This window comes from Amaranthus tricolor, chromosome 2, assembly GCF_026212465.1.
Source record: "Amaranthus tricolor cultivar Red isolate AtriRed21 chromosome 2, ASM2621246v1, whole genome shotgun sequence".
Lineage (NCBI taxonomy): Eukaryota > Viridiplantae > Streptophyta > Magnoliopsida > Caryophyllales > Amaranthaceae > Amaranthus > Amaranthus tricolor.
This window is the reverse complement of record NC_080048.1, coordinates 37370844-37398566: the sequence shown is the minus strand read 5'-3', so window position 1 is coordinate 37398566 and position 27723 is coordinate 37370844. Positions and strand designations below refer to the sequence as shown.

Sequence of the window (27723 nt, the reverse complement as noted above, 5' to 3'; positions counted from 1 at the left end):
AAGATAGTCTCTCACAAAAATAGCTCATCAATGAAAGGCTCTTTTTATGTTTTTTTTTTTAATTTTTTTTAATTTCAGCTGTAAGAAAAGGGTGACATTCGTTTTTATTTTTTAAAAAAATTAGAATATGAGCTACTTGTACGAGATCGTCTTAAAGTGAAACAGACAATAAGTCTCGCACAAGAGCTAAACAGCAACATTATTTACATCCAGAACTACAATCCCTAAACGAACGATCGAAATGCACAAATCAATGTCACATGATACAATTCGCTAATTTTCTAACAAATTGCAAATTGAAAAATCGTAAATTCAAAAAGCAAATTAACTAGGTAATCATGTTACACTGGCACAAATTTCCCGCACTTGCTGATGTTGAGTAGAACTGAGCACTCAAATTCCTATAAAATGCGAATGTTTGTTGAAATTTTTGACACAACACATCTAAGGATGAAAGATTTCGAGGTTAGGGGTAGCTCAACAATCGACATGTTTCATTGCTTTCGCCAAGAAATGAATCTTTCCAACACTGAACGCGTATTAAGGCGCATAATCATGCTTACCTTTTAAGTGAAAAGCATCTTCAACTCCTGTATGCGTGCACTCTGGACTTCTTGATCAGTTAATGCACCAGGAATCATCCTCGGTTTTCTCGCCTGCACTGCCTCCATACTTTCCTCAACTGTTCCCTGCCATGTTATGTTGTTTACAGTCATTCAGAATCAGACCAGAAACTGGATGTTAAGATCAATAGCAAAGAGCACAATAAAGGGGTCCAACATTTCACTCCACAAAGTTGCAATGTCCCAAAGAAATAGTGTTTTTCAGTGAAGCTGAACTTCAAACAAAGTGGTCGGATTTGCTTAGCCCACAAGTAGAGCATCCTATACAATTCCCAACAACGTCGATTAATACAAAATGAGGACTACATAATGAATGATATTCCACACTATAATGCACCTCAAATCAGATATGCAGAATAAGCAGAAAAGTTTCAATCCCAAAAGACCATAGCCCTCAACATTCCTCTGGGACGCATATATTTTAGTAACATCAGGACTCAAGTACCTTTTTCAAAGCTGCAATAATTTTTTTTTTTTAATATAAACCGTATTTTTCTAACAGCAGAAATCTAAAAGCACATGAATTTAGTCGCAACACAAGGGCTGCACAGAAATCTGTGCTACAAGCCTTAGTAATATTGAAAATTTGTTTGTCATGAAATCATTGATGTCGAGGAAACAGGAGATAGCTCCATAGGGAAATTACATAATATTCTTATCGTAAATGCTCTAACAGATGATAAGTCACTCTCCACACAGAAAAATCATTTAATAACACGCACAATAAACCTTTTAACAGGGAGATCATTGCGATCTCTTCCACGAAATGTATGCACAAGCTAACAAAAGTGTCTAGCAAAATAAAAGCAAGAGAAATACCGAGCAAAAGAAATCTCCAATAGATCCAGAAAGGTGGTCCACTGGCTAAAGACAATGCTTTTGGATCCTGATTATCGAAGACTTTCCAATTCAGACAGCAATGTTGAAACTTTCGTAGATTCAACCCAGTTTTTCTGAACATCTATCCGAAACCTACTTTCCAGTAGGAGCTGTGATGAGATCTTGCCTGCTGACCAGTTTCCTGAAGAAGATTTTCAAAGCTTTTGAGACTCCAATACAAGAAAAGCTTACATGAGCAACAAGAAAATGATAACAAAATTAATGTAAGGAAGGGAATATGCGCAGTAAGGCAAGCATCTCATCAGACAAAGGAAATTTGTGTATCAAGGACGAGAATGATGGAGATAGCAGTCCAAAAGTAGGGGGATTCGGTGTCAGTCATGAATACTTTAATATACCTGCAGACTGGACATGACCCCGAAGCAGCATTCCGCCAACTAGCCAAAAGGCACTCTCGGCATAAGCAATGAGCAACAAGGAGTTAAAACTGCATCTTCAAAGGTTTCAAGACATATTGGACACTCTCCCGGCTCTCCCTTTTTAGTTCTTCTACAACCTCCTTTATATAAGCTCTCGATTGCACATTCTCTTGGTCTTCAGAACTAACGTCGCCACCTCTAATTAATATTAACACTGTGCTTTGTTCTTCGTAACATTATTGGCCTTAAAATGGCTTGGACTAGTTTCAATCCTCTTTCATCACCCTCATCATAGGGTTTCTGAACGAGCTTATTCCACCTATAACAGAAAGTGGTTCATTAGATGTCTTAGAAATCATCCCCACTAAATAAACAGCAGCAAATAAATTTCTTAAACTAATAACTCTACCAAATTTAAAACTCCAACAAACTTATAACAACCATTGCTGGATAGTTGGATTAGTAAATGAACACAACTGCATTCCACTTTACAGTATCACATATTCACATGCAGTATAAAGATGGATTCCAAAGATATAAGTAAAAGGCTATTCGAAAGCATAGTTGAACAAACTTTCATGCTTACACTCATACATTAAATCTCGAGCAAAAGGATCAAAGTAATCGGAGATAAACCAGAGCAAAGAGCACACTAAACAGGAAACTTCACAAAAGTGTAAGCCTCGTGTGTTTTAGAACATACAATGATATGTGCAGATCAAACAGTTCAAACTTTGATTTATATATATAGGGGTAACATGAATGAAAAACACATGCTTATTTGATTCGACATTCAAGAGATGTATCAAATTGCTTCTAGGACACTAGAAATATTTCATACTTATCATTATACTTGGGTTTAGGAAGTGCAGTGGTTGCTGATGGGAGCATGTTTTAAAATGCAACAATGTTTTACTGCGGCAATCTCATTTCTTAACACCTACAAAGTATAAGCATGCCATTATATTAAAATACAGTGCACCACTGCACCTATAAATTTAGTGTCCAACTTAATGTTCAACAATAGCCTCATTTAACAGCTCATGAACATGAACGTTCATGAAAATAATTCTTCAGAGCAAAGAAAAAATTAAACAAAGATTACCATGCCCAGTTTCCCCAAGGCTCCACCTTTAGAAATCGCAGAAGACTGTATATGTCCTCAAGGTTGTTCTGAAAATCAAAGACATAGAGGTCAGTCATTCTATACACTTGAAAAAGAATATAGTTTTCATTCCTAAATTAAAAAAAAATAGATAAGCTATGAAATATTAAGCACACTAGGGTTTAAAGTTTCAATCTTTATTCCTAAAATCACCCAAGAACTATGGTAGGAGTGTTCTATGCAATGAAACAACAAGTTCAATAATCTAGCAATGAAAAGCAATAAGAAACAATGCAATAAACAAAGACACAAGATTTACAAAGTTAACCCAATGTGGGCTACGTCCTCCTCGGTGGTGGTTAGCTTGCTTTGTATTATGTGAAGAATCAATGGAGTTCTCAACACCAAACACAAATTTTCACTTAACATATCAATTTTCACAACGCTTTACTAAACAAACACAAATTATAAATCATTATTTTCCAAGTTTAAATCAATACCCACCTCACATTTAACGCAATCGTGTCCATGATACTCAAATTCTCGGGAGCATTTTACAAAATCTTTCAACTCTAACCTTCTTATATTTCACGTAAGGCAACAAGCATCTTGCCCACTCGTTCGGAAGTCGACCAATCTGCAAAATACCCACATGGAACTCAATAACAAAAACAATAATATCGGATGCAGACATACTGCCTCTGTTCTTTAACATTATCGACTTATCGTGTGATTGCCAAAAACATTCACACCATGTTTGAATAATATTTTAGGAAGGAGAGAAATGAGAGGGAAAGGGGGAGGAAGATTTATGTAAATAAAGTCTTTTAATGTCGGAAGAATTTTTTTGTACAAAACGTGAATAAGTTATCCCCTCAAGTTCCCTTCCGTCCATTTCCCTCCCCTCCCCTCCCCTTTTGGTATCCAGACGCATGAAATACAATCCCTCCATTTCCCTCCCCTTACTTTCTCTTTATTTCCTTCCATAAAACATAGCACAAGGGACGAAAGCAGTACGAAATTAGTCATAATATACAAAAATTAGTAAGTACAGTTACCTCGCCACCGCTTTTGGTCGAAAATCTAACAATCTCAGAACAAGTTTTCACTTGTTTACCTCTGCCAAAAATTGTAACAAACTCAAAATTCTTAATCTTAATTCTTCGATTTATTATTTCGAATTTTTAATTCAAATCTCTAATCATTATCTATTTCAAACCATCTTTAATTCTTAAACTTATTCTGATTTTGTAATTTCTTTCAAATATTAAACTTTAAAATAGTATTTTGTTTAAATCTTTTTATAAGCACTAAAATATTATTTTATTATTTTATAGTACGAAAAGTAAAATTTTATTATTATATTACGATTTTGTAAAACATTATGTTTTAACTTTCTTCCTTAAATAACATTATTACATATTATTTTAACCTTATAATTTTGATTTAATTATTTTATACATAAAAATGAGTCGTATTTTTATTATTAATATTAAGTATAGTTTAAGCAAAATATTATAAGTAAACTACATATTTTCATTAACAAATTTACCCATTATTTTAAACTATATTCACTTTTAGATACTAGAACAAAAATTTGATAAACCAAAATCTTTTCTATAGTAACCTATGATGTTCATCCCTTACACAAGCTATCACAATTTCCTTACATAAGCTAACTTTCTTCTACACTCCAAACTTTTACACATTCACTTACACGCTCCAATTCTTATTCATTCACTTACACACTCTAAATCACTTACGCAAGTTAACATTCTTCTATACTTCTAACACTCTTTTTCATACAATCTAATGAATTACAAAGCTACCCGTACCCATTATAAATACCTCCTTAGCCATGAGATCACTTACACTACCATCATTAAATCTTTTTAACATTCTTTCTTATATTTTCACTTCATTAAAATCTTACTACATTAATACATTTATTATTAATTGAAGAAATTCAAGAACATGGAGCTTAGAACACTATTTATTTAGTTTAAATCATCATCATTATGGAGCATTATTGGGTTATTACTATGGGTACTTAATGTATAATTATTTTTAAAGTTTAGATTTAATTATTTTGGGAGCTTAGAAGATCATTATTATTTTGGGGGTTTGAATTAATTATCTTTGAAGCATTATTATCTATCTTGGAGGGTCTTATTTCTTATTAATTTTCTAATTAGTACTTAATACTAATCCTTGGTATTAGTATAGTACAACTTCTAACCCTACTTTTTTTTGTGAAATTTTACATTATATTAACTTTATAATATGCAAAGTATGAACTATGCTAACATATTTTAGTAGGAACTTAGTTTAATGAAATTATGATCAAGATTATATTAAGTATGTTTATGCTAAAAGTAAATTTTAGTATGTTAATTTAATAATTTTTGAACAAATTTAGGAAGTTGGGTGCAAAATTATATTCTAGTGATATTAAGTATGATTCATGTTATAAACTAGTGCTAGTATGTTTTTGAGTTATATGTTACATTAGGAATGTTATTATATTTAAGAATTTTTATGTTAAAACTTTAATATTATGTTTATGTTAGCCTTCAAATTACTTTATAAGCTAGTAAGTTATTTTATAAACTTATTTTTTATTAAGTATGGTTATATTAAGAATATTGTTATTATACTTTATTTTGAGATTTAAGTTTATCCGTAAAGTTATAGTAAATTTCTAGTTATTGCGTAAAGCTTTTATTTTTGTAAGTAGTTATGTTAATTATTTAAATATAGGATTTAGTATAATAAATTAAATTAAGTCGTTCTTTTAATGTGAAAAGGGCCCAAAACACTCATAGGTCATTCGACCACTATCATATAAAAAAAAGAGTTTGATTTACTATTTTAAATTATTACAACTATTTTTGTGATAATAATAAAATAACAATTTAAAAATATATTTTTGAGAAATTTTTATATGCTATTAAATGTTGAATTGTTTTTCTTGAATATATGAGATTTCATAATAAAAGTAACTTTTAATCACTATTTAGTACAAAATATTTTATTTGCTAACTATTTGACCAAAATTTATGTAAAATGATGTAATAAAAGTATTTTTAGTATATTTGCCGCTCAAACTATGTGTGAAATATTGATTTTGTGAGATTACAAGTTTTACTTGTTTTATAATTAGAAATATTGACTTTTGTGAAAATTACAAATTATAAGTTTGACTTGTTTTAAAACTATAAATAATGATTTTTGTGTAATTATAAGTTTTATTTGTTTTATAACTAGAATGTTGATTTTTGGCAAACCTAATAAGTTTATTTATTTTTCTAAACTTGAAATATTGATTTTTGATGAGCTTGTAGAATTTTGGAAACTTATCCAAATGATGCAATTTTAACTTGAATTTTAATTAGAATATTTGAGTTTTTTTTTTAAAGAATAAAGATTTATTTATTGTAAAGTTGAGAATGTTGATTTCGGAAACTTATTTAAAGAGAAATATATTTTATTAGCTACTTGTGAAAAATATTAATTTGGAGACTATTGATAGAATATTAAGTTACTAGTGTGAATTTAGCGAACTATTAAAAATAAAGTTATAAATAAAATTTAATAATGAATGTGTAAAAACATAAAGGTTAATTTTACGTTATGATTAAGAATTTTATTAAATAAAAGAGGTTATCACCGAAGTTGATCAAAGTCAAAGTCAAAGTCAAATTGTAGTAATAAAAATGTAATGTACTTGTGTGAATAAATATTGATTGAATGACCCTGATAGTAAGGTAATGTCGAACCATGGACCGGCATGTAAAATCCTGGCGTCCATGTTGGTCGGCACGTAAAATGCGGTGTAAGATAGGGGGTTAGCTACCTATCCTGTAAAGCTCGAGCATAAATTGTATTGGAAGGATGACGACTCCCACCATAGTTAGGGTTTACGACTACGGTCCTCACTTAACTAGACCCTTACATATATCAGGTGTCATATTGATGTGCTTGTTGATCACTGATAAACTTGATTAGTGTTGATGCTATAATGCATGGTACGGTTATGAGTATTAACCAAATGAACTTACTTAAGTGTTAAAATTACCGAATTGTATAAGTGGCAGTAACGTACTTCTGTCAGGATCGAGAATGATATCTTAATAACTTAAAAGTATATAACAGAAAAAGAATATGGTAAAAGTATATGGTGGTGTCAATTAATTATAAGTTCGTACTTAAATTATTATTTTGTAAATGTAGCGTTTAATTTTCGTATTTTGAGTTGGATAGGAAGTTATGCTCGGCGTTAAGCGCTGACCGATTCAATCGGCTGCCATCCGTATCATGGATGGCAGCATTTTGCAGAATTTAGTTCAGGTTCCGATCCAAACAACAACAATTACTATTTATCGAGAACTTAGCTACTTTTTGTATCTTTATTGATAACTTGATGATGATGTATTTTTTTCATTATGAGCAAACAATATTTCTTATCAGATGTAATATTTTACTTTTGTTTTAAACAATTTCAGTTTATTTGATTTAAAGTTTTTAACAGTTCAGGATTTTAAGACTTCTGCAATATTTTTGTATTAAACATTATTATTATATGTTAATTATGTATTGAGATTCAAGGGAAAGAAAAAATCTACTTCATCACCAATCTTAATTTTCCTCCCTTTACTGGTTGACATTCCAGAAATCTCACCATACCCAACAAAAAACCATTCTTTGCCGACAGAGTTCAATTGAATACTCCGATTTTCTTTTTCTTGCACACTAACTATTACCAACGCCAAGTCATTAAAAGCTGATTCCCCATTTCGCTTAGGATGTCGTTGTTCTCCTCAATTACAATCAAATTAGAGCTTGGAATTTTAACCCTTCCTCTCGAATCAATTCTACAATTTTGCTGACTTCGGGAAATGAAATCAGGGGTGTCGAAAATTATGTTGATTGCACCATTTGTATCGTTATTCGCCATGTGAAGAGCTCTGATTATGTCCAATTCAGAGTAATCTTCACCTATAACCGAACGAATTGTTTCTACTACTCCGTCTGTGATCATGCTGTTCATTTCTTCCCTTCGGAATCAAACTCTAAAAATCCTACTTCTTGTGATTGTTGGTTAAAATCTGGAATTATGAGGAAAATGAAGTGATTTAGGGTTTTTACAGAGATTAGGGAGTTAAATTTCAATATAAATGTGATAATTTGGAGGGATTTAGGGTTTTGAAAAGGGCGGTGAATCGTTATTTGGCGCCTAAAATACTCTAATTTAAATTCCCGCCATTTTCTCCTCTTTAATAAGTTTGTTTTTTGGGTAGGAACAATTAACAAGGTGCTTTCACAATTAGTTGTCTTATCTCTTAATTGTAGTTAGTTGTGTGAAAATTTTTGATTGTAGAGAGGAAAGACTAAACGACTATTAATTAGAAAATTGTTAATTGTTTAGCTATTTGGAAATATTAATTGATAAAACAACTGTTTAAAATAGTTTTTAAAGTTAATTATTTAAGAAGATATTTGGTCTAAATTATTTGTTGACAACTAATTGTTTATTAGAGAAAAATTAGGTTAAAAGCCAAAACCTAATGAAAAATTTGTTAGAAATACTTTTTAGTTTTTGACTTAAAAAAACTAGGTTTTCAAAAATAGTTTTTTAGAATCGTGCATTGGATGAATTTCTATACTAGTTTTTGATTGTTTGTTATAAATAGTTTTTAGTTTTTGACTATTTGCTTGATTTTTTAAAATAGTTCTTTAAAGTTATATTTTAATATATTTCATATTAATAAATCCGTGCATTGCATGAGTTTCTATACTAGTTATTTATAATTTTTTGTCTAATGTTTGAAATTAGAGGATTATTATTATTATTGTTGTTGTTGTTCATGTAAAAAAATTAGGATACTATTGAAGAAGGGGTATTTTTGGATTATTTTGGTGGATGACGGTATTAGCCTAAAAATGTCGACATTCCTACGAGATAACACCAAGAATCTCGAGAGGCTCCCAACGGCGATGCCTGTAGGCACTTGTTAAATTAGGCTGGACTTATTGTGAATGCCAGCATATTAACGGGGGGACGCAAGTGCACACACTTCATAAGCCAAGGAGATATATACCATCCCAAAACCATATGGCAATGGGAAGAAGGTCTCTAATAGCTTATAAAGTGTACACACCATTTTCAATTTATCGATGTGGGATAACTCATCCCAACAGCACTAACACCAAGTTAGTACCATATACAGAGATTAGTGAGGGAAAAGAAGGGGTTCTCATGACGCCAATTTACGATACCAAGTATAAGCCATAAGAATAAGTTCCAAGAAAAAGTAGTACCATCTAATATGAATTTCTAGATTTATATAAAAATAAATAATAAGAATGAGTAATAAGTTTAGCTAGCTGACTAGCTTCAAGAGGTTTGAATTATAGAGAAATGGGAGATCCTAATTCATAGAAAAACGACCTATATAATTGGAGAGATGGGGAAAAAAATAAAAGTTTGATGCATTGTACAAAAATATGATAACAGTAGCGATAGTGATTGTGATTCTAACAATATGATATAGTAAAGTAGAAAGAAACTAGGTTGACTCATCTTTCCAACATTCATCTACAATAACAAATAGTATACTTCATCTGTCCTTTTGAAATAACATTATTTAACTTAAGAAACTCTCACATTTTTGAATTAAATTTTGCTATTTAGAGGGAGTAATAGACAATATGATATAATAAAGCACAAAGAAACTAGTTTGACTCTTCTTTTCAACATTCAGCTACAATAACAAATAATGTACCTCATCTGTTCTTTTGAAATAACATCATTTAACTTAAAAAACTCTCACATTTTTTAGTCAAATTGTGCTATTTAGAGGGAGTCATAGACAATTTGATCAAGTACAAAGAAACCAAGTTGAATCATCTTTTCAACATTCATCTACAATAACAAATAATGTACCTCATTTGTCTTTTTGAAATAACACCATTTAATTTAAAAAACTCTCACATTTTTTAGTCAAATTGTGTTATTTAGAGGGAGTTATAGACAATATGATATAATAAAGCACAAAGAAACTAGGTTGCCTCATCTTTTCAACATTCATCTACAATAACAAACAATGTACCTCATCTGTCTTTTTAAAATAATACCATTTAACTAAAAAAAAATATTCACATTTTTGAGTCAAATTGTGCTATAAAGGGAGTAATAGACAAAATGATAAAATAAAGTACAAAGAAACTAAGTTGACTCATCTTTTCAACATTCATTTACAATAGAAAACAATGTACCTCATTCGTCTTTTTGAAATAACACTATTTAACTCAAAAAACTCTCATATTTTTTAGTCAGATTCTGACCGGCCAAAAACAAACCCAGAATAACCGATCCAAGTGCAAGTATGACAAATCAAAGTCTACGACTACCACAAATTAAATCTTGTATCCAATGGCAAGAAGAAGCAATCAGCTTTATCCTTGTAGTTGTCAATAATCATGTGTAGTTATATTGACAGAAAATGAGCAGATATCCAGAGTTAGCAGTTCGTGTACAATTCAAGGGGAATTAAAGTCGAGAAGTAAACCAATTTATTTAGCTCATGATTTTTAGATATTATTTATTTTATTTTAATGTAAAATATATTAATATTAATTTTTATAATTTTTAATTATATACAATTAAAAATATTTATAATTAAATTAATGCATTAGATAGAGCATAAAAACCATAATTTATGTGAATTAAAGTGAGTACAATAGTACAAAAATTAACCATATTCCATATTACTCATTTGCACTAATAGAAGTATATAATATCGTTGGAAGAGTTACATTTTCAAATTTAAGTACACTCTTTAGGAAATTTTTAAAATGTTAAGTAATTTTAAGAAAAGAAAAAAAAAAGAGTTTTGGGTAAACTTAATTTCAAAAATAAGCGATTTTTTGTCTGAACCTAAGACCAGGTATGTTCGCAGTTACTAACATTAAACAAAAAAATTGGTCGAAATTGTTTGTTTGCAGTTATTAACTGCGAACAAAAGAGAGACAATGTCATAATGTTAGATGAGACAAAAAATTGAAAAATATGTTGATTGCAGTTAATAACTACGAACAAAACATGACTTTTATTTTTTTGTCCCATTTAACATTATGACATTGTCTCCTTTTTGTTCGCAGTTAATAACTACGAACAAATAATTTTGACTTTTTTTGACCAATTTTTTTGTTCGCTGTTAGTAACTACAAACATACTTGACCTTAGCCTTAGACATAAAAATGCTTATTTTTGGAATTAATTTTGGAAATGTTTGGTAAACAGCTGATAGTGGGTAGCGGGTAGCTGGTAGCTGCTAAGAGGAGCTGATCTGAATAGATTATTTTATGAACTGATTTGATCAACTGATTTTGTTAACTGACTATTTAAGAGTGTTTGGTAAATTTAGCTGATAGTTGAAAGTTGATTTGCATAAAAAGACATATATGAACATGATACATTTATTGCTATTTTCTATTTGTTTATATTATATTACAATTTGGTAAATTATTAATAAGTAATCTGTAAATATTTTTTGTAAATTTTATGTCATGGTTTATTTATGATAATTAGTACGAAAGAATTATACTCTTAAAAGATTAATTTTATTTTTTTACAAATTTAAATTACTAATTGAAAATAAATAAAGATTAATAAATTTTTAAAAATAAATAAATATCCAAAATTAAATAACAAGAAAACTAAATAACATATAATTAAGGAAACAAAATAATACAAAGTCCTAACTTTAATGGTATAACACAAGGGTAATCTTGGGAGTATGAAACAATTGATCAACCCACACATTGAAAACGCTCCGTTTTCTAGCGTGTAGCAAATGAGCTGATTTGCTTCAATAAGTCCATTACCAAATACTTTTTTAGCTTATTTGACTAATCAACTACTTCACTCAATAAGCTAAGAAAATTTCAATTTCAGTCTTTTACCAAACACCTTTTTACCCGAAGTTTAGTTTTTAATTTTTTTTTTTTAAAAATTACTTATTTGTTTCAAATTTCCACTTTTTAGCTCATCAAAGTTACTCTACTTTCCTTTTTAATTCGTTATTAAATTTGATTAATTTCTATTTAGTTATATACATACTTTTTTTATTTTCATCCATGTATTTAACTTATATTTTCATCTTATTTATATTTTTCGCACTTTTTCATAAAATACCACTTTATCTATTTTTCTTAATTTTTCCACCAATTAGCATTGGGGTAAAATTAATGCAACCTGAAGAGTATACATCGGAAAAAAACCATCAATAATACTAATATCAAAGCCTTAATAAAACAGAATATAAAGCAATTTTTCAACATGGAGGGATCAAATGAAGAAATTGTCATATCCTCTGTCCAATGAATTAGCCCCTAACTTTTGACACTGAGTGAAATGTTTAAAAATAAAAAACAGAATATAAAGAGTAAAAATAGTAAAATCATATTTAAAATAGAAATAATACAATTTGATAAATTAAAATAGGAAATAAAGCAAATTCATTAGGGCAGAGAAGTAATTAAAAAACCACAAGGGCTTACTTTGAACAGCAGTCTGTCTTCTAAAACTAATACTTGCTTCTTTATTGATTGATAATCTGTTAATTCAAAGATTTCAAACCTTCTAAAACTAATACTAGTCTACATCTACTATTAGACCTCACCCCATAATGCTAAAATTTCAATTCAGCCCAATGTTATTGAGAGATAGCACAGCTGTTGCGATGAAGCAAATACTATCAGAGAGACGATTCGCTGAGACTCGAGCTGAGCGGTAAATTTGGCCAGAGCTGATTGTACATGTGACGAGGAATCGGTACCCGGGTTTCAAATTGTGTTGTCAAGCCAAGAAGAAAAGAGGTTGCCTGGGTTAGGGATGAAGTCGACGGATTGCCCCTGGAAGTGAGGGGATTTTATTGTACGCCGCTCCACCTAGCCCAATCAACAAACTGCATACCACCATAGACGTTATTGGCGAATCGCACACCAACAGTGAAAGCCATAGCAACTGGTGGTATGTTCTTTGCCAATGGGGATGCCTCGACCACCCGTTCTAGTCCATTAATAATTTGATAACGAGTGTTGGATGAAATAGCGAGGAAGGCCCCTGTTGAAGAGTACAAACTGCTATTAGAACACCACAGTACTGACTTGGCTAGGCAGCTAGCAGATGCAACACGAAAAATGTGTCCCTCGCTCAATTCGAAATCAAAAACTTCGGGGCAAATAAAAAACGGGGCGGGGGGTGTCAGCGACTCAATTTTATGAAGACAATTTGTTAAGAGATATGCATCCAAAGGACCATATATGGAATTTATTTTTGTTCTTTGAAAACTCATTAGAAATACTGAATCAAAAAGCTTTAGAAAACCTTAATCAGGAAGAAAGATGATTCACAGATTACATATCAGTAATCAGATTTTCATGAAAATCCTCGAGCAAAGCAAAGAAAGAATTGAAAATTTCATATAATATCACACCTGAAAATAGAAGTTTAATAGCTAATCTCATTATACATACCCCAGAGTACAGCACTCTTAATAAGTGGTGGGACTGGTATATCCTCATCTGACTTCTTTATGCTCCTAAAATAAATAAACGGAAAGAAGTTGATCAGAAGTATTTAAATCTCTCAAGAAAACAAAAAAACAGAGTACACAAAGAACTTTGGAACTAAATACAAGAGGGAAGAAAGGTTCTAAATAGCGTCTGAAAATTTTAGGTGAATTTGACCATAGAACGAATTGGATGGTAAACATCTAGCCATCTAAGATTGACCACAATCTTACCTATGACATTTATAATTTTTAATAATGGACATTACATTGAGCATTTTCACATTTTAGTTGAGAATTGTTGGGTAATTTCTAGAGTAAGGTATGATATGAATTATGATGCAACTTCTTCCAAAACAAAAAAAAAAAAAAAAAAAAAAAAAAAAAATCCCTCCCCCCTCCCTCAAAATCTTTCTGCACTCTCACATCTTCCATTCCGCTCTACCATACAAAAATATAACATTTTACCTCATGGGGCAATCTTAAAGAGGGGTTAGAGTTAGAGGGAGTATTGCACACATATATGAGTGAAAAAGAATGACTGTCTATGTTGCTTGGATGAGCACTTCATCCATACGGCCATGCCATAATCTTCACAAGGGTGTAAACTTCATACATTAAAATCCAAATATGCACTTATGGACTCACCTAATATGACTAGTTTCAACACAAGTCTGTTTCCATCATAGTCACTAATCATTTAATGCAATAAGCAATGAGTCATGAACAAAACCTTAACGAAACAGTGTTTAGAAACAACACAAAAACATACCTTTTTATATACGATGAATACCAAAATCCACATTTAATAAGTTATTAGCATCTCACCTTTTGGCAGTCATAATCAGATTCGCTATGCCTTGGCCCAAAATTCCACATCCAAATCCAACTCCCCCTTGCAGTACTCCCTGTCAATCAATGCATTACTTTACAAATACTGTAAAACTAATATGAAAAACACTAAGACTAAAGATTGAATAATTAAGTGAAAAAATTCTCTATTGCAGCATCAACAAACACTTCAATAAAAACTGAAGTCAATAGTAATAAATATAAGAAAAACCATGCAGTTACACCACGCCATCATCGGATATCCTTATTCCCTGGTCATGAAAAGCCTAACAGTTAAGCACACCCTAGAGGGGCATTAAACTCTAGGACATCATTTGAGAGTGTACATAGGGAAAATCAAGAGGCTCTACTGTTAACAACAAATCCAATAAGTGAAGCAAACCAGTAGCACTTTTTCAGCCATGCTAAAAAAGACAAAAAAAAAAACAAACAAGATTTCTTGTGAAGATGTGCAAGGGCTACAACAATGACCAACATCTCTTTTCTGAGCCTCCAACCATCAACATATCAAGTTATCCTTTATGCTAGTAAATACAATAATTTAAAAAAACAGGAAGCTTAATTATTTGTGTAACACAAGAAGTCTCTATACCGTGTAAAGATATGAAGCCAATCGCTGCTTCACTGAAAATCTAGATCCTGGCCTTTCAGCTTCAAAGACGCTACAAGCCAAAAAGAAGTAAAATAATCAATTTAAAAAAATCAAGCACCTATAGTTTGCATCCAAACTAATGCAGCATCACAATGCATATTTCATATTTGCTCTATCTCATGTACTTTTAAAAATAGGCAGATTCACTTCTAGTGAAAAAAATTTCATCATTAGGATTTAGGACTAAGAATGTTTTAAAAGCTACAAAAGCATGTAACAAATTGCCGAATCATATATCCTAGTATCAAAACAAAGTTCTATTTACCTACTGGGAAGATCGCGACAAGCACGGCCGATGCTTCCCAGAAAACCAGAAGATGCAGATCGTTTCCCAATACGAACATATGGTGCTAGCATGCCAACTAAGGCCACATTCACAACCACACCAACAAGAAGATCAGCAAGGTAAAGTTCGAATTCTGTCCAAAAATCCTTTCCCCTCTTCTGAACTTCCGCAAACGTAGCACAACAGGAATCAATTACAATCTGCATGTGTTTAGAAATTCATTATAAAAAAGCAATACATTTCACACAGCAGAATGACATACAAGCCAAAAAAATCAGGGACTGTATTTGACACATTATTTGTAATTAATGAGTTTATATACCAATTCGTCCACATAACAATTTCCATTTCTAATTTCCTTCCGTAACCTTACATTCTATGAGGTATCAGTCTAAAATACTAACACAATCTTATTTTTCAACTTCGCATATCGATACATGTTGATTCTTAGAACCTGTTCATATGGACATATTACAACTTACTAGAACTAATTGGTTGTCACAACAACATCAATATATCATTGCCCTGATGCCATTAACTGACCGATTGGGAAAACTTGAGAATTATGATGATGGGTAAAACTTATAGAAACTGATTGAACATTTTCATATAACTATGAAAGTCACTTATAAAGCAGAGGAAATGGTCTCAAAAATTGCATTAATTTGACATTTTCTCACTTCTACCAACAGTTCCACATTTCTTCGAACCTCAACATGCTCATCAATCATAATTTTGAAGACCTAATATTCTAGCAACTGAGACGGAAAAGTGCACGGCAAAACATACCTCAGTCCCAATTTTAAATAAGAATGCAGGATCAGCCAACATTCTATTACGAAGCATTGCACAATGTCGCATCAAAAACCCTAGCGGCCCAGCTGCTCCCTACAATTAATCACCAAATCGTCAATAAAATCGACAAAAGATATTGATAAGCAAATCAAAACCAAAGACAGATGAATGATAAAAAAGAAGCTAAAGACGTTAGCTGTTTAAAGCTCGTGGGTAAATCAATACATTTTACTCCATACATCTCTTAAAAGAATTATCCAAGCTTATATGCTACATATAAAGACATGAATTTGCATTCTCTCTCTTCATTACAATTCACACTCTCTCATCATTTCATCTACAAATTCATATTCTCATCATCTCTTCTACAAATTTACACTCTCTCGTCATCTCGTCTACAAATTCGCTCACTCATCATATCGTGAACAAATTCACACACTCATCATCTTATATGCAAATTCGTACACTCTCTTATTATCTCATTTGGAAATTCACACTATATCATCATTCCATCTACTAAGGCCATGTTTAGTTCACCTTAAAAGAAGTATCCAGTAAAAATCATTTTTATTAAGTAAATATTATTTTAATCAACAAAAATCATTTACAATAAGTAAATATCAATTACAATCAACAAAAATAAGTTTTAATCATTACAATTCACTATAATTTATAACTAAAAATCAGAACTATCAGTAAAAGTCAGTTTCAGTCGGTTTTAATCGGTAAAAAATACGGTTACAATTAAGTAAAAATTAGTTGTGATCAGTAAAACTCAGTTTCGAATAGTTAAAAATCAGGTGAACTAAACATGGCTTAATTCATTCTCTCTTATCATCTCATCTAATCTATAAATTCACACACTCTCCTCATCTCATCCGTAAATATGCACTCCCAACATCTTATCCACACATTTCTTCATTCAATTGTATTTTGTTGTTTTCCTCTATATACTCTTTACAAAATTTTATATAAGTAGGAAGGTGTAATCAGCAAAATTTCATTAAACAGCATAATATTAAACCATGAGTAAATTCAATAATCAGAAAGTAATAGACTTATTTTTGGAAGAAATCACCTGCAACTCCAAATAACGCATCAATATCAATTCTCTAATCCCAGAAGTTTTAGCAGCTTCAAGAAAATCAGAAGGAAGAACTGCGCCATGTTTCTCAGCTTCTCTCATCACATCCTCAAATTTCATCACAGCCCCAAACTCTTTCTCTTCCTCGTCGTCTCCTTCTTCTTCACCATCGCCGCCATTTCCGCCATTATTTTCAGGCGGAAAATTTCCATTACCATCGTCAGAACCTCCATTGTCGAATGTAGGAGAAGTATCTTCTAAAACCTCGGTTTCATATGGAATCGTATTGAAAGAATCCGATTTAGAGGATTTTACGACAAAATTAGCAAACTCTCTTCTGGAATTGGAGATTTTAAGAGTTGCCCTGATTTGAAGATAGGTAAAAAACCTAGAATCGAGACTCGAAGAGTTGGAACTCCATTGTTGATTGGAAATGGTCTCGTTGGTGTAAAAGTATAGAAGATTTGAGCTCAAAGAAGTAACTGGCATGGCGGCTCGGCGATATACAAAACTAGTTTCAAGTTTTAAGTTTTAACTACCTGCTCATATAAAATGCAAAACAAATAGTTCCTCTGATTTCAATTGTTCTTTGATTCTTTCTATTCACTTTTTCGCACATCTCAAGCAAATTTTTAAATTAAATAATTTTTAAAAAGTATATATTTAAAAATTCTAAAAAATTAATATTTAGAAAGTATATGTTGAGACCTATCTAATAAGATCGCACATGAATATGTTTAATCTTATAGATCGATGAGAAATCATAGTCAAAGTTTGACACTAAAATTCGTAAATTCTATTCGAAAAGAACATATAAAAACGGAGATAGTTATAAATAGAAATGAGACCTTAAGATTGACAAATGAGACCGAATAGGAAAGAATATTGGTTTTGTGCATAAAATTAAATTGAAAATCAATTAAAGTCGTGAAAATAAAAAATAAATATAACACAAGTTTAGCTGTACATATTTATATAATAATTTTGTAAATGATTGAATATTTGTTACATAGTGACTTAGAAAGCGTATGATATTTCTAGAAATAACTCATGTATATATATAGGGTGAGATTCAAAAAGAAGTGTGTTTAAATAAGAAGGATAAGAATTTTAATACACTATTAATTGTTGATTTTAATTAAAAAAAAAATCGAAGGTTAATATTAAGCAACAAAAGCTTAAATTGTTAGAGTAACTATGTTATATATGTATATGTGTATGTTTTATAGTCTCACAAAATTCATATTTAAAATTCTACAATTCTAAAATAGACAGGAATCGGGTTGATACGCAAGTGGCATGGGCGCAATCAGCTCATAGCTCGGCACAACCCACCGCCAATCGCCACCATAGACAACATTTAGCTCTTTATTAAAGCTCAAGAAGTAATTAATTTTTTAATTTGTGTTATGGTTCGCATTATGGCATGCGTACTTTTGCCATGCCTCGAGCCATTTATTCTAGATGGTCAACACAACATAGCACTACTCGTTACTTTTTGCGGCCTGCAAAGGCACGACTACCCTACATGCAACCCAATCTGAAATAGCCGCACGGTGACACGACCCACGATAACACGACATGAATTTCATATTTAATAGTCTCGCAAATATTAAGACGACTACTTTGATAAAAATATACCTAAAAAGAAAAAATGATTCATATATTTAATAAACATATTCTCATACAATATTAAACTCATTCAACAAGTATACAACAAAATATCTGATATTGTTACATGTATTGCAAACAACAAGATCCTCAGAGCTACAGTACTGTACATCATAATGTATATATATATTCTATCCATACCAAAGAAACATGTAGTTCCTAGTATTCCAATTAAATGTCCCATTTGATTTAGCACCAGAAGGACCACATGGGAGAAGACAGTACGGAAAAAGTAAGAGAAAAAGTTATATTTTAATGGCAATTGTGTAACTGTCGGATCCCATGAGGGTATGAGTAGGGTTTAAGTTACCAAATAAAGAAATAAGACACTCGATGTGAATATGTTAAAAGAGGAAATGAGACATTTGATTAGAATAGAAGGGAGTATATCTCTGCTTTGCTAAATTAGTAATAAACTCATTTGTAAAACCTCCCTAGTGTAACAATATTCATGTCTAAAGGTGTCCAGAACCATTGAAGAGTAACTTCATACCTGGCTCAAGCTTCGCTCTGGAAATGGAATTAAGTGGAATTGAAGGCTTATCTATGCCAATAATTCCGCACAAATCCATATCCAGAAGAATTCACGACCCTGGAAGGCTGGAACTGATCTATTGATTCATGTAGTTGACTGGTCTTCGGGAATCAAGACTTTTGGCATTGTTGTTGTTCACCTATCCAGAAGACGACACAAAGCTTCGTGTAGCATTCTCGTTATACAACTTTGCCAAAAGAACTATGACTTAGTCTAGTCTAAAGACCATAAACACCAAGAAAACTAATTCTATAGAAACCAATTATCTTCAATTAAAAGAGAAATTATCATTTCAACCAACGAGTTAGCTTGTATTACCTCACTTTTCACCGGAACAAAGAAAACTTTTGCGATGCCTCAAATCTTGGGAAGAACGAGGTCTATCAACTAATACCCTTGAAGAGGATTCGCCAACTTTAACCACATCTCGGTGTGCATTTGAAGATCGAGGAAGCAAATTGCACGCACTCCAAGAAACCAAACGGGGAGAGCTTAGGGAACTAAATGATTTGCTTACTTTTCTCATTTCCTGCTTTATTTTACTGAATTCTTCTTCGAGTTCCTGAACCCTCGATCTCATTCTGTCCATATCTCCTTTAAGATCACGGTTTTCGCGCACAACTGACACCCATCCGTCTCTCTGGACGATCTGACCTACCAATGCGTTCTGTGTTGTATTAGGATTAGTTGGGCCATTATCAGGGTCCGCAACATGAAAGCAACCGGCTAGAGCAGTTCTCAGATGCATCTGCTCAAAAAATAGGACTTGAAGAACAACCCTAAGGGGTAGTCTTTCGTTTTGGGATGCATGAGCACATGCATCAATGGAAAGCTTTTGATAGTCGATTATGTTGCACATTTGTTCCTTCTCTGTGTCTGGAAGCCATGGATGAGCCTATATAATCCAACAATAAATTATGGGTTTCACAGTGAATTTAAAACGAACAGAATCGGGAATAAGAAAACCTAGTGGCATGGGAAAGATCACGAAAAAGCAAAAGCAAAAGATCACTAAATCATGTGCACTTCTTATTTACGTGAAATGTTTGCTCCTAGGGTCAATCGGAAATGTCTTAGTCATTGCTACAAATGGTAGGGTTGCGTACATTTGACCCACCAGACCACCCCATAGGTGGGAGCCATTAATGGCGTTGGGGTAATGGATTATCGTTGAATCAAGTGAAGAAACATGCATATTCATTCATCTTTAACACTTCTAAGTTCTAATAAAAACATTCTCTAGGAGTATTAAACCTCAATCAAGATTCAAGAAACAAACCTTGAAATATATATCAAGAGCTCTGTATAGGCCATCATGGAATGATCTTGAATCTTCTGGAAGAGCCTCTGCAAGAGCGCGTACCTTGTCGGGTTTCAAGTTCACGTCCGAAGCAACCTCTGCAATATAGTCATCCACCAATTTTGCTACTTTTCTTAATGGTTCAGATGGCGGTGTTGTTTCTGTATCAGGAGAACAAGGAGAAAATGTTGGAACGCTTGATTGCGATGACACGAAATGTTGGACGATCCTCTGAACACAATCTGTGTCATACAACGTGTCACAATCTTTGTAAGTAGGAATCAAAAGACCATCTAGACTTGCAAATTCGAGCTGCATTCCAACCCTTTTCTCCAAGCAGTCCTTGCACGCTTCACTAACATCCAGAATCAATGCAGTACGAAGAATTCCAAGCAGAAAGCGACAATACGATCTGCTCTTCTTTTCGGGGAGTAATGTAGCAATAGTTTCCAACAGGGCTGTTTGATCGACACTTACCGGAGTTGAGCTAAATCTTGCAACAGCCCGAGTTTTTCCTCCTTGCCATCTTTCAAGGCCCGGTAGGAATTTCCTAGCGTAGTACATTATAGCACCTGCTATACTTTCAGGTCTTATGCCTCTCGCTTGCATTGTTTTTATAAGCCGTTTGAATAGATCAATGCAAAGATATGAAGTATCTTCATACCACCAGTCAGATTCCGCACTTCTGATTCTAGCACCGGTGTTTATTCCATTCCATAGTATGCTTCCACCGGGACTTTGTAATTTACCGTACATCATCATAGGCCATCCAAACAAACTTGGATCGGTACAAACCATAGTGGACAAGGCATTTAAGCATTTGTCGATAATCTGAAGTTTCCCTGCGAACGATATGACGGGTTCAGAACTTTGAAGGGCCACAATACAGTCTTTCCAGTTACGAAGTATGTTTTTGTGAAAAAAGCTATCGCACCTAGATAACAAGTTATCCTCTCCGTATTGATCTGTCATCTCTAGATAGTTGGCGGCACAATACAAAAGCATTATGTTTTTTGGGTTCAAATCAATACGAAGCCCGTAGCAGAACTTGGCAGCTACGAGAAAAGTGTCCGGGCCCCCAGGGAATCCGTCTAGCGAGATGGTAGAAGGTTGTTTTTGTATGTGTTCAGAAGAATCCAGTTCTCGATCCAATTCTCCACATCTTGACACAAGAGGAAACTGAGGTAAAATGCATATGTTAATCCAGAGGTACAACAAAAACAACCAATTTTTCTTTCAAAAACCATGCATTATAGAAGTCCAGCAAATCGAAACTACTGAAAAACAATATCCCTAAACTGTTCCGTGATCAATTTAGTTGCATCCAATTCCAAAGCTCTCATGGACATGGTCTCTATATTCGGCAGCCCTAAACCCTAAGATACACTTTAAGAAGGAGAGGGAAATCAATTAAATGAAATATAACTAATCTAATATCAAAGATTGATGTTATGTAAATCGTCGATATCGAACAATCCTCATCCTAGTCCTATTAGGCAGAGGTGAAACTTAGCTGGGGGCGGGTAGGGGCTTTGCCCCCCAAGATTTTCGGCAAATTTTTTTAATATACAACTGTGATTTTATATTTTTATAATTTCAGCCTAACAAATAAAAGCAACACAATTAAAGGAAGAAAATAACTGAAATAAAAAAAAGAATCTTATAAGTAAAGATGGATTATCAAATTAGGAATGAAATTATCAATTAACAACTGTAAAAAACGAAAAAAGAAGAAAGCGATTGGAAGAAATCGACAAAATAAAAAATTAAGCTTACCATCCACAATTGAAGGATAAAGATTTGTTTTATATTTTTAATTGAATTTTCTTATCTTTATTTAATAATCAGTTTGAATAAGTGAATACTTAAATCACTGAAAACCCATACAATAAAACAATCAATTATGAAGATACTACAGACAAGATTTCGTAACAAAATGGGCGACGATAATCTTGCTGATAGTTTATACATTATAGACAAATAGCAAAGACATATCGTGTCAATGAGATTATAGTCAATTTTAAAGTGCTAAAAGAGTGTTGAGCTTTACTTTAATTCAAAATTCATGTTATAATTTTTGTTTGTATTAATTGGCTATAAGTTGAATTCAATGTTTTTTGTTAACTCTGCCCCCTAAAATTTTGTTTAAGTTTCACCACTGCTTTTAGGGGAAGCCCAACATACAATTGATTGTATGACCATCACTGCTATATTAGTTTATGCATTAGAATCCTATTCAGATACTGGCAGCTGCACAAAGGTCAGAGAAAACAATTTGAAGAAACTTGCATCAAATCGGTTGACCAGACAGAGCCATTACCAAAACTGTTAAATGACAAGTTATCGGATCTATTAACATGGTAGTGATGTACGAATGTAGGTAAGTTTTTATTTTGGTTTAGATGCGATCTAGTAACATTAGTGTTATCCGTGTTACCAAAGAGGAATTTTTCTTGACCTCATCAAAACCAAAATAAAAACTTACCTACAAAAGTACTGCAATGCAATATGTGCAATACAATGCACAGTCTCCCAACCTTAGGGAATCATTAGTCATTTCTGTCTACTACAAAAGTACCATTGGTTTTAAAGGGAAAAAAAACAAGGTAAATGCTTGTAAAGATAGCAAGCTCAAAAAGTAAAGCAAACAGAAAGACAAAATGATAGCTAGTAGGTACCAAAAATCAAGACTTGTAAAGAAAATTAAGCAAACCTCTCAATAGAAAAGGTTGAACATCAATTGCAGAACTAGAATAGGCCCTACAAATGTTCACTTGTCCATTAGGCAATATAACTCATAAGAGTATACTATTCATTACTTTAATGGCCCAAATTAATTTTCACTTTGACTCTAAGGTATAAGTATTGTATTAATATAGTATATGTAAGCAAATTATTTGGAACACAATACAAAAGCATCTAAGGTACGGGAACTCTTCATTTCAGATCAAGCACCCGAGTCAAACCATCATTCCTTGTAAGGCAGGGATGGTCATGGGGCGGGTCTGGAGCGAGTCCAGACCTAGACCCAGATCCACATCTAAATCATGGAAGATAGCTAATTATTTAAAATGGACACACGGTCGAGTCTGAACTTAAATTCCCAAGTTCGAGTAACGTAGACTATAGACTTACATGTGCACATAGCATCTGCCAAAATTTCAGAAATTTGAAAACTAGCCTGACTTTTAAATAGATACTTCAAATAAAATGTATTGTTTTTATGTATGAGAATATGAATATCCAAGTAAAAATGAATATATCGATCTACAATAACACACATACAGATAAGCAAAAGAAATTCTTCACTAGTCCAGCAACAAAATCGAGAAAAATGGGACAAAATGCCAGAAAAAATTACTACCTTATGCAGATGAAAATTCACTTCTTCCACAATAACAGTTATATCGCTTGACAAACCTGCATTACAGAACCTGTGAAGATAATGAAACTCACATCACCAAAGTACATACAAAATAATGACAATGATCAAAATTTATAAAAAAAGGCTCAACCCAGACAAAAAATGGCTATCAAATTGTATAATGTAAACAACCTTTCTAAACAGTTTTCCTAAGCAAAAGACACAAGAATAAAATTGGATCATAACCACAATTATGCATTCCTAATCACAAAACTTCTCACCTCAATCCTGAAAATCACATGACTATAAAACACCTAGTAGGGTAGTACCTCACAAATGTACACTATTGAGGGGAATCTAATCTCGGGTCTGCCTAGGACATGACGCGGGTCATTTGATTAAAAACCAATAAACTTGATTTGTGCAATGTATCGTCATCATCAATCCAATATTTCGCTCGCTCGAAAACAGGGTCTGGGTGAGAGAAGGTATGGACAAAAATCCACACCCGTACCCCTCCAAAGAGAGGGTCAAAGTAATGCGGTCAATTTCACCCCAAATAATGAGAGCCGTGCATGGAGAAATGTATAAGACAACTAAATGGTAGCCGAGTTGGTTCAACATGTGTGCTAGAGTTTAGTGTTCTATCGTGAATTCGCATAGAATCAAAGTTCAATATCTCAAGCCAAAAGAGGAAGAACCCAATTAACATTCTTCATCATACAACAACATTTCAAACAAAAATACCACAATTTACCATAACTAAAATCGGAAAACACTAGAAGCACAATTCTCTAGGACAATGAATAGAACAAAGTACCAAACCATAAATGAAAATTAACAAATTAAAAAAATAAAAGGGAGTACCAATCAATGCCTTCTCGTCGAAATTCAGCAATTTTTCCAGCAGAAGCCATGAAATTCAGGGAAAATAATCAAAGCTTCAATGATTTTACAAACTGTAAAACCCAGCTACTATTCAAGCAGGTAAAACATCCCACATTTCAAAATCAAAAACCCACCAACCAAAACCCAACAAACATCAAATAAATGATTATTGGGGTTTGATTACAATAAGTAATCGTGCATCTATAAGTAAATAGAAGTATTAATACTACATATTCCTTGATTTCTGAGCCACCAAACATCCCACTACTGAGTCAACTCGGTCCCCCCAACAAGAAGGTAGAAATAAATTCTTTGTGTGTGAACTGTGAAGGTTACATTTGAAAAATTAAAGAAGAAAAAGGAAGAAGTTAGTGAATAATGAGGAAATAGTTTCTGTACTTTGTACTTTACAGCTACAACAAAAATGAAAAATACCCAGGTGGGGTTTAGTGCAGCAAATTCATAAGAATTAAGAAGAGGTTTAGTGAACATGAACCACGGTACGGTGTAATTAATTGAAAATTTAAAGTATTGCTAGAAAGTATTGGTGATTTATTAATTATTATAAATTACAATTGGAAAGTATATTCTTTTTAGGGTTTTGAAAGAAAAATAAAAAAAATTGAATAAGCATACTCCCCCCATTTCTCAACGTGGTTCCCTAAAAAATATTCACAAAAATTAAGAAAAATAGAATCTTCAAGATAATGGATATATTATTTATTAAATAATAATTTTGATAGAGAAAATGCGAGAACCACAATATTAAAAATATTAAAATAAAGTTCATGAAAAAAATATTAAGCCGGAATATTGTTTTATAAATATTTTAATAAAATTAGTAGAAAACATGTCAGGGCGCTAACAAACAATATAAAAATGTTAAAATAAATTTAGTGGAAAATATATGAGACCATAAATATTATTTAAATATTAAAATATGAATTTTGTCAAAAAATTATGATATGAATAGCAAATTTTTTAATGAGAACAAGTAAAACAACCTAAAATAGTAGTAAATAGGAACTTTACGGAATAAAGAGAGTATAACTTCCTTATATCAATAAACCCTAAGTTTAAATCTCGTTAGATCTTTTCTTTCTCTTGACCTATTTGTTAACTCCATAACAAAAAAGATTTAGAACAAAAAAGTATTCCCTTTAATCTTTAATTTTGCTACACAATAAAAAAAATTATTCAGAATAATCTTACCTATTGCCTATCTGCTGTGAATAATTTCTACTACTGATTATTTCTAAATAATCTAACTTTTGTATATTATTTTGTTAACATCTCCCTTTTTCACATTTTAATTTGCTGTTGTAGGTACCTACTAGTCGTTACACTCACTTCTTTCCCCCTTAAGCTTCTTCGTTGGTCCAATCTTACTCCTCTTTAGTGATAGGTACCTATAATAATTGATTAAAATGTGAAAAGAGATGTTGTCACCAAATAATATACAAAGGTTAAATTATTTAGAAATAATCAATAATATAGATTATTCATGACTGATGAAATTATTTTGGAAATTTTTTTAAAAAAAAACCTCATACTTTAATTTGGACAAAAAAGCAAAATATGAGACACACAGAGTATAAATGATGATGGTGGTGATGTTTGATAACGAAAGAAGAGATTGATTTGGAAGAGATGATGACACGTGGATCCCATAACTCATGGGAAGTGGGAATGGAGTTAGTGTACTTGGCATGGTGAAGTAGTAATGTGGAAGCTCAAATTCATGTGTACTCTAATGTGTTGAATGTGAACTTCCAACATCATCATATTTAATGGCCTCATGCTTGGTGTCCCCTCTTCAAACTTATACTATAAGCAACAACAATAATGTCATAGTTTTGATTTCAAAAATTTTAAATCCACTATTTGAACTAATATATTTTCTTTATTTTTTTGGTTTTTTTCGTTTTCTTTTTGCACATTTTTCAAAGTAAATTTTGAGTCTTAATATCTCTAAAAATGCATAATAAAAAATCACAAAACATACATAATAAAAAAGTATACATTAAAATGAATCTAACAATATGTCACATAAATATATTTTAACTTCTAAATATATTTAAAAAATATTAATCAAATTTCTCTTTCCTCTAGATGGAATAACCCAAACGAAAAGAACATTAAAGAACGGAGAAAGTATTAGTTTCAATGATCATGCAACGCTACAAATTAATTCGTTAGGCCTTGTGTAAATAGTTGTAAACATGCTACGCTGAAATGACATTCGTTATTTTTGGTATATGAGGCCAAAATTTTAAATGTAAGGCTCTTACATGGATCAGTATTCTTATAGGCGGGACATATTAAGAATGATGATGATGATGCTCTTATATAGATCAACACATTTCTTGTGGACTGTCAAGTGAGCACTATTAAGCCAAATGGGTTAATTACAAATTTTGGGTTGTTCATCGGACACATACTATTGTGGTGTGTTGAACTCAAAGTATGCAACTCTTTTAAAGCACACTCCTCATACATAGTGTCAAAATTGTGCCTCAGTGTGCCCTTGCTAGATCAAGCTCGAGGTGTGTCACATTTAGATTGTCTTCTGTCTATTACATTTAACGTAGTCATTTCTTGTAGTTGTTGATCTTTAATTATAGCGTAAGAAGAAATATCACCCAAGTCAATTCTAAGTTTACAAATTTCTTAAAAAATAACTTCTAATATGTTGAATTTTATTTTTTCCAACTTGAATAATAACCATAGTT

The 27723-nt window shown here is 32.1% G+C and overlaps 2 protein-coding genes and 1 pseudogene across 3 annotated transcripts; all 3 read right to left on the bottom strand.

Annotated features, from left to right (window-relative positions):
- Positions 1-91: 91 nt before the first annotated feature.
- Positions 92-8037, bottom strand: LOC130805788 (DNA repair protein RAD5A-like; annotated as a pseudogene).
- Positions 8038-12458: 4421 nt separating this feature from the next.
- On the bottom strand, positions 12459-17858 carry LOC130806723 (protein RETICULATA-RELATED 1, chloroplastic-like). Its single transcript, XM_057671917.1, has 7 exons — positions 17228-17858; positions 16144-16242; positions 15334-15554; positions 15009-15078; positions 14393-14472; positions 13530-13594; positions 12459-13116 (listed from the first exon to the last, which is right to left on the bottom strand). Exons 1-7 carry the CDS (start codon positions 17720-17722, stop codon positions 12923-12925), a joined length of 1224 nt encoding a protein of 407 aa, XP_057527900.1. The 5' UTR covers positions 17723-17858; the 3' UTR covers positions 12459-12922.
- Positions 17859-18877: 1019 nt separating this feature from the next.
- Positions 18878-25494, bottom strand: LOC130806519 (BTB/POZ domain-containing protein At3g44820-like). 2 transcript variants are annotated; one of them, XM_057671640.1, is made up of 4 exons: positions 24971-25494; positions 24104-24173; positions 20719-21918; positions 18878-20334 (listed from the first exon to the last, which is right to left on the bottom strand). In XM_057671640.1, the coding sequence occupies exons 1-4, from the start codon at positions 25018-25020 to the stop codon at positions 19759-19761; spliced, it is 1896 nt and encodes a 631-aa protein (XP_057527623.1). In that variant the 5' UTR covers positions 25021-25494; the 3' UTR covers positions 18878-19758. The 2 variants fall into 2 exon arrangements, with proteins under 2 accessions (XP_057527623.1, XP_057527624.1); XM_057671641.1 differs by having other exon boundaries at positions 24104-24159.
- Between the last annotated feature and the right edge of the window lie 2229 nt (positions 25495-27723).

Bases quoted from the DNA above. Each gene is read 5' to 3' on its own strand.
- LOC130806723 (XM_057671917.1), bottom strand. From the start codon at position 17,722: ATGCCAGTTACTTCTTTGAGCTCAAATCTTCTATACTTTTACACCAAC. The intron at 13,595-14,392 runs GTGAGATGCTAA...TATTTATTTTAG, and splicing joins CTGATTATGACTGCCAAAAG to GAGCATAAAGAAGTCAGATG. The intron at 13,117-13,529 runs GTATGTATAATG...ACTCTTCAACAG, and splicing joins TAAGAGTGCTGTACTCTGGG to GGGCCTTCCTCGCTATTTCA.
- LOC130806519 (XM_057671640.1), bottom strand. From the start codon at position 25,020: ATGGCTTCTGCTGGAAAAATTGCTGAATTTCGACGAGAAGGCATTGAT. The intron at 24,174-24,970 runs GTACTCCCTTTT...TTATCTTCACAG, and splicing joins CGACGAGAAGGCATTGATTG to GTTCTGTAATGCAGGTTTGT. The intron at 20,335-20,718 runs GTTTGTTTCTTG...TGGATTATATAG, and splicing joins CTCTTGATATATATTTCAAG to GCTCATCCATGGCTTCCAGA.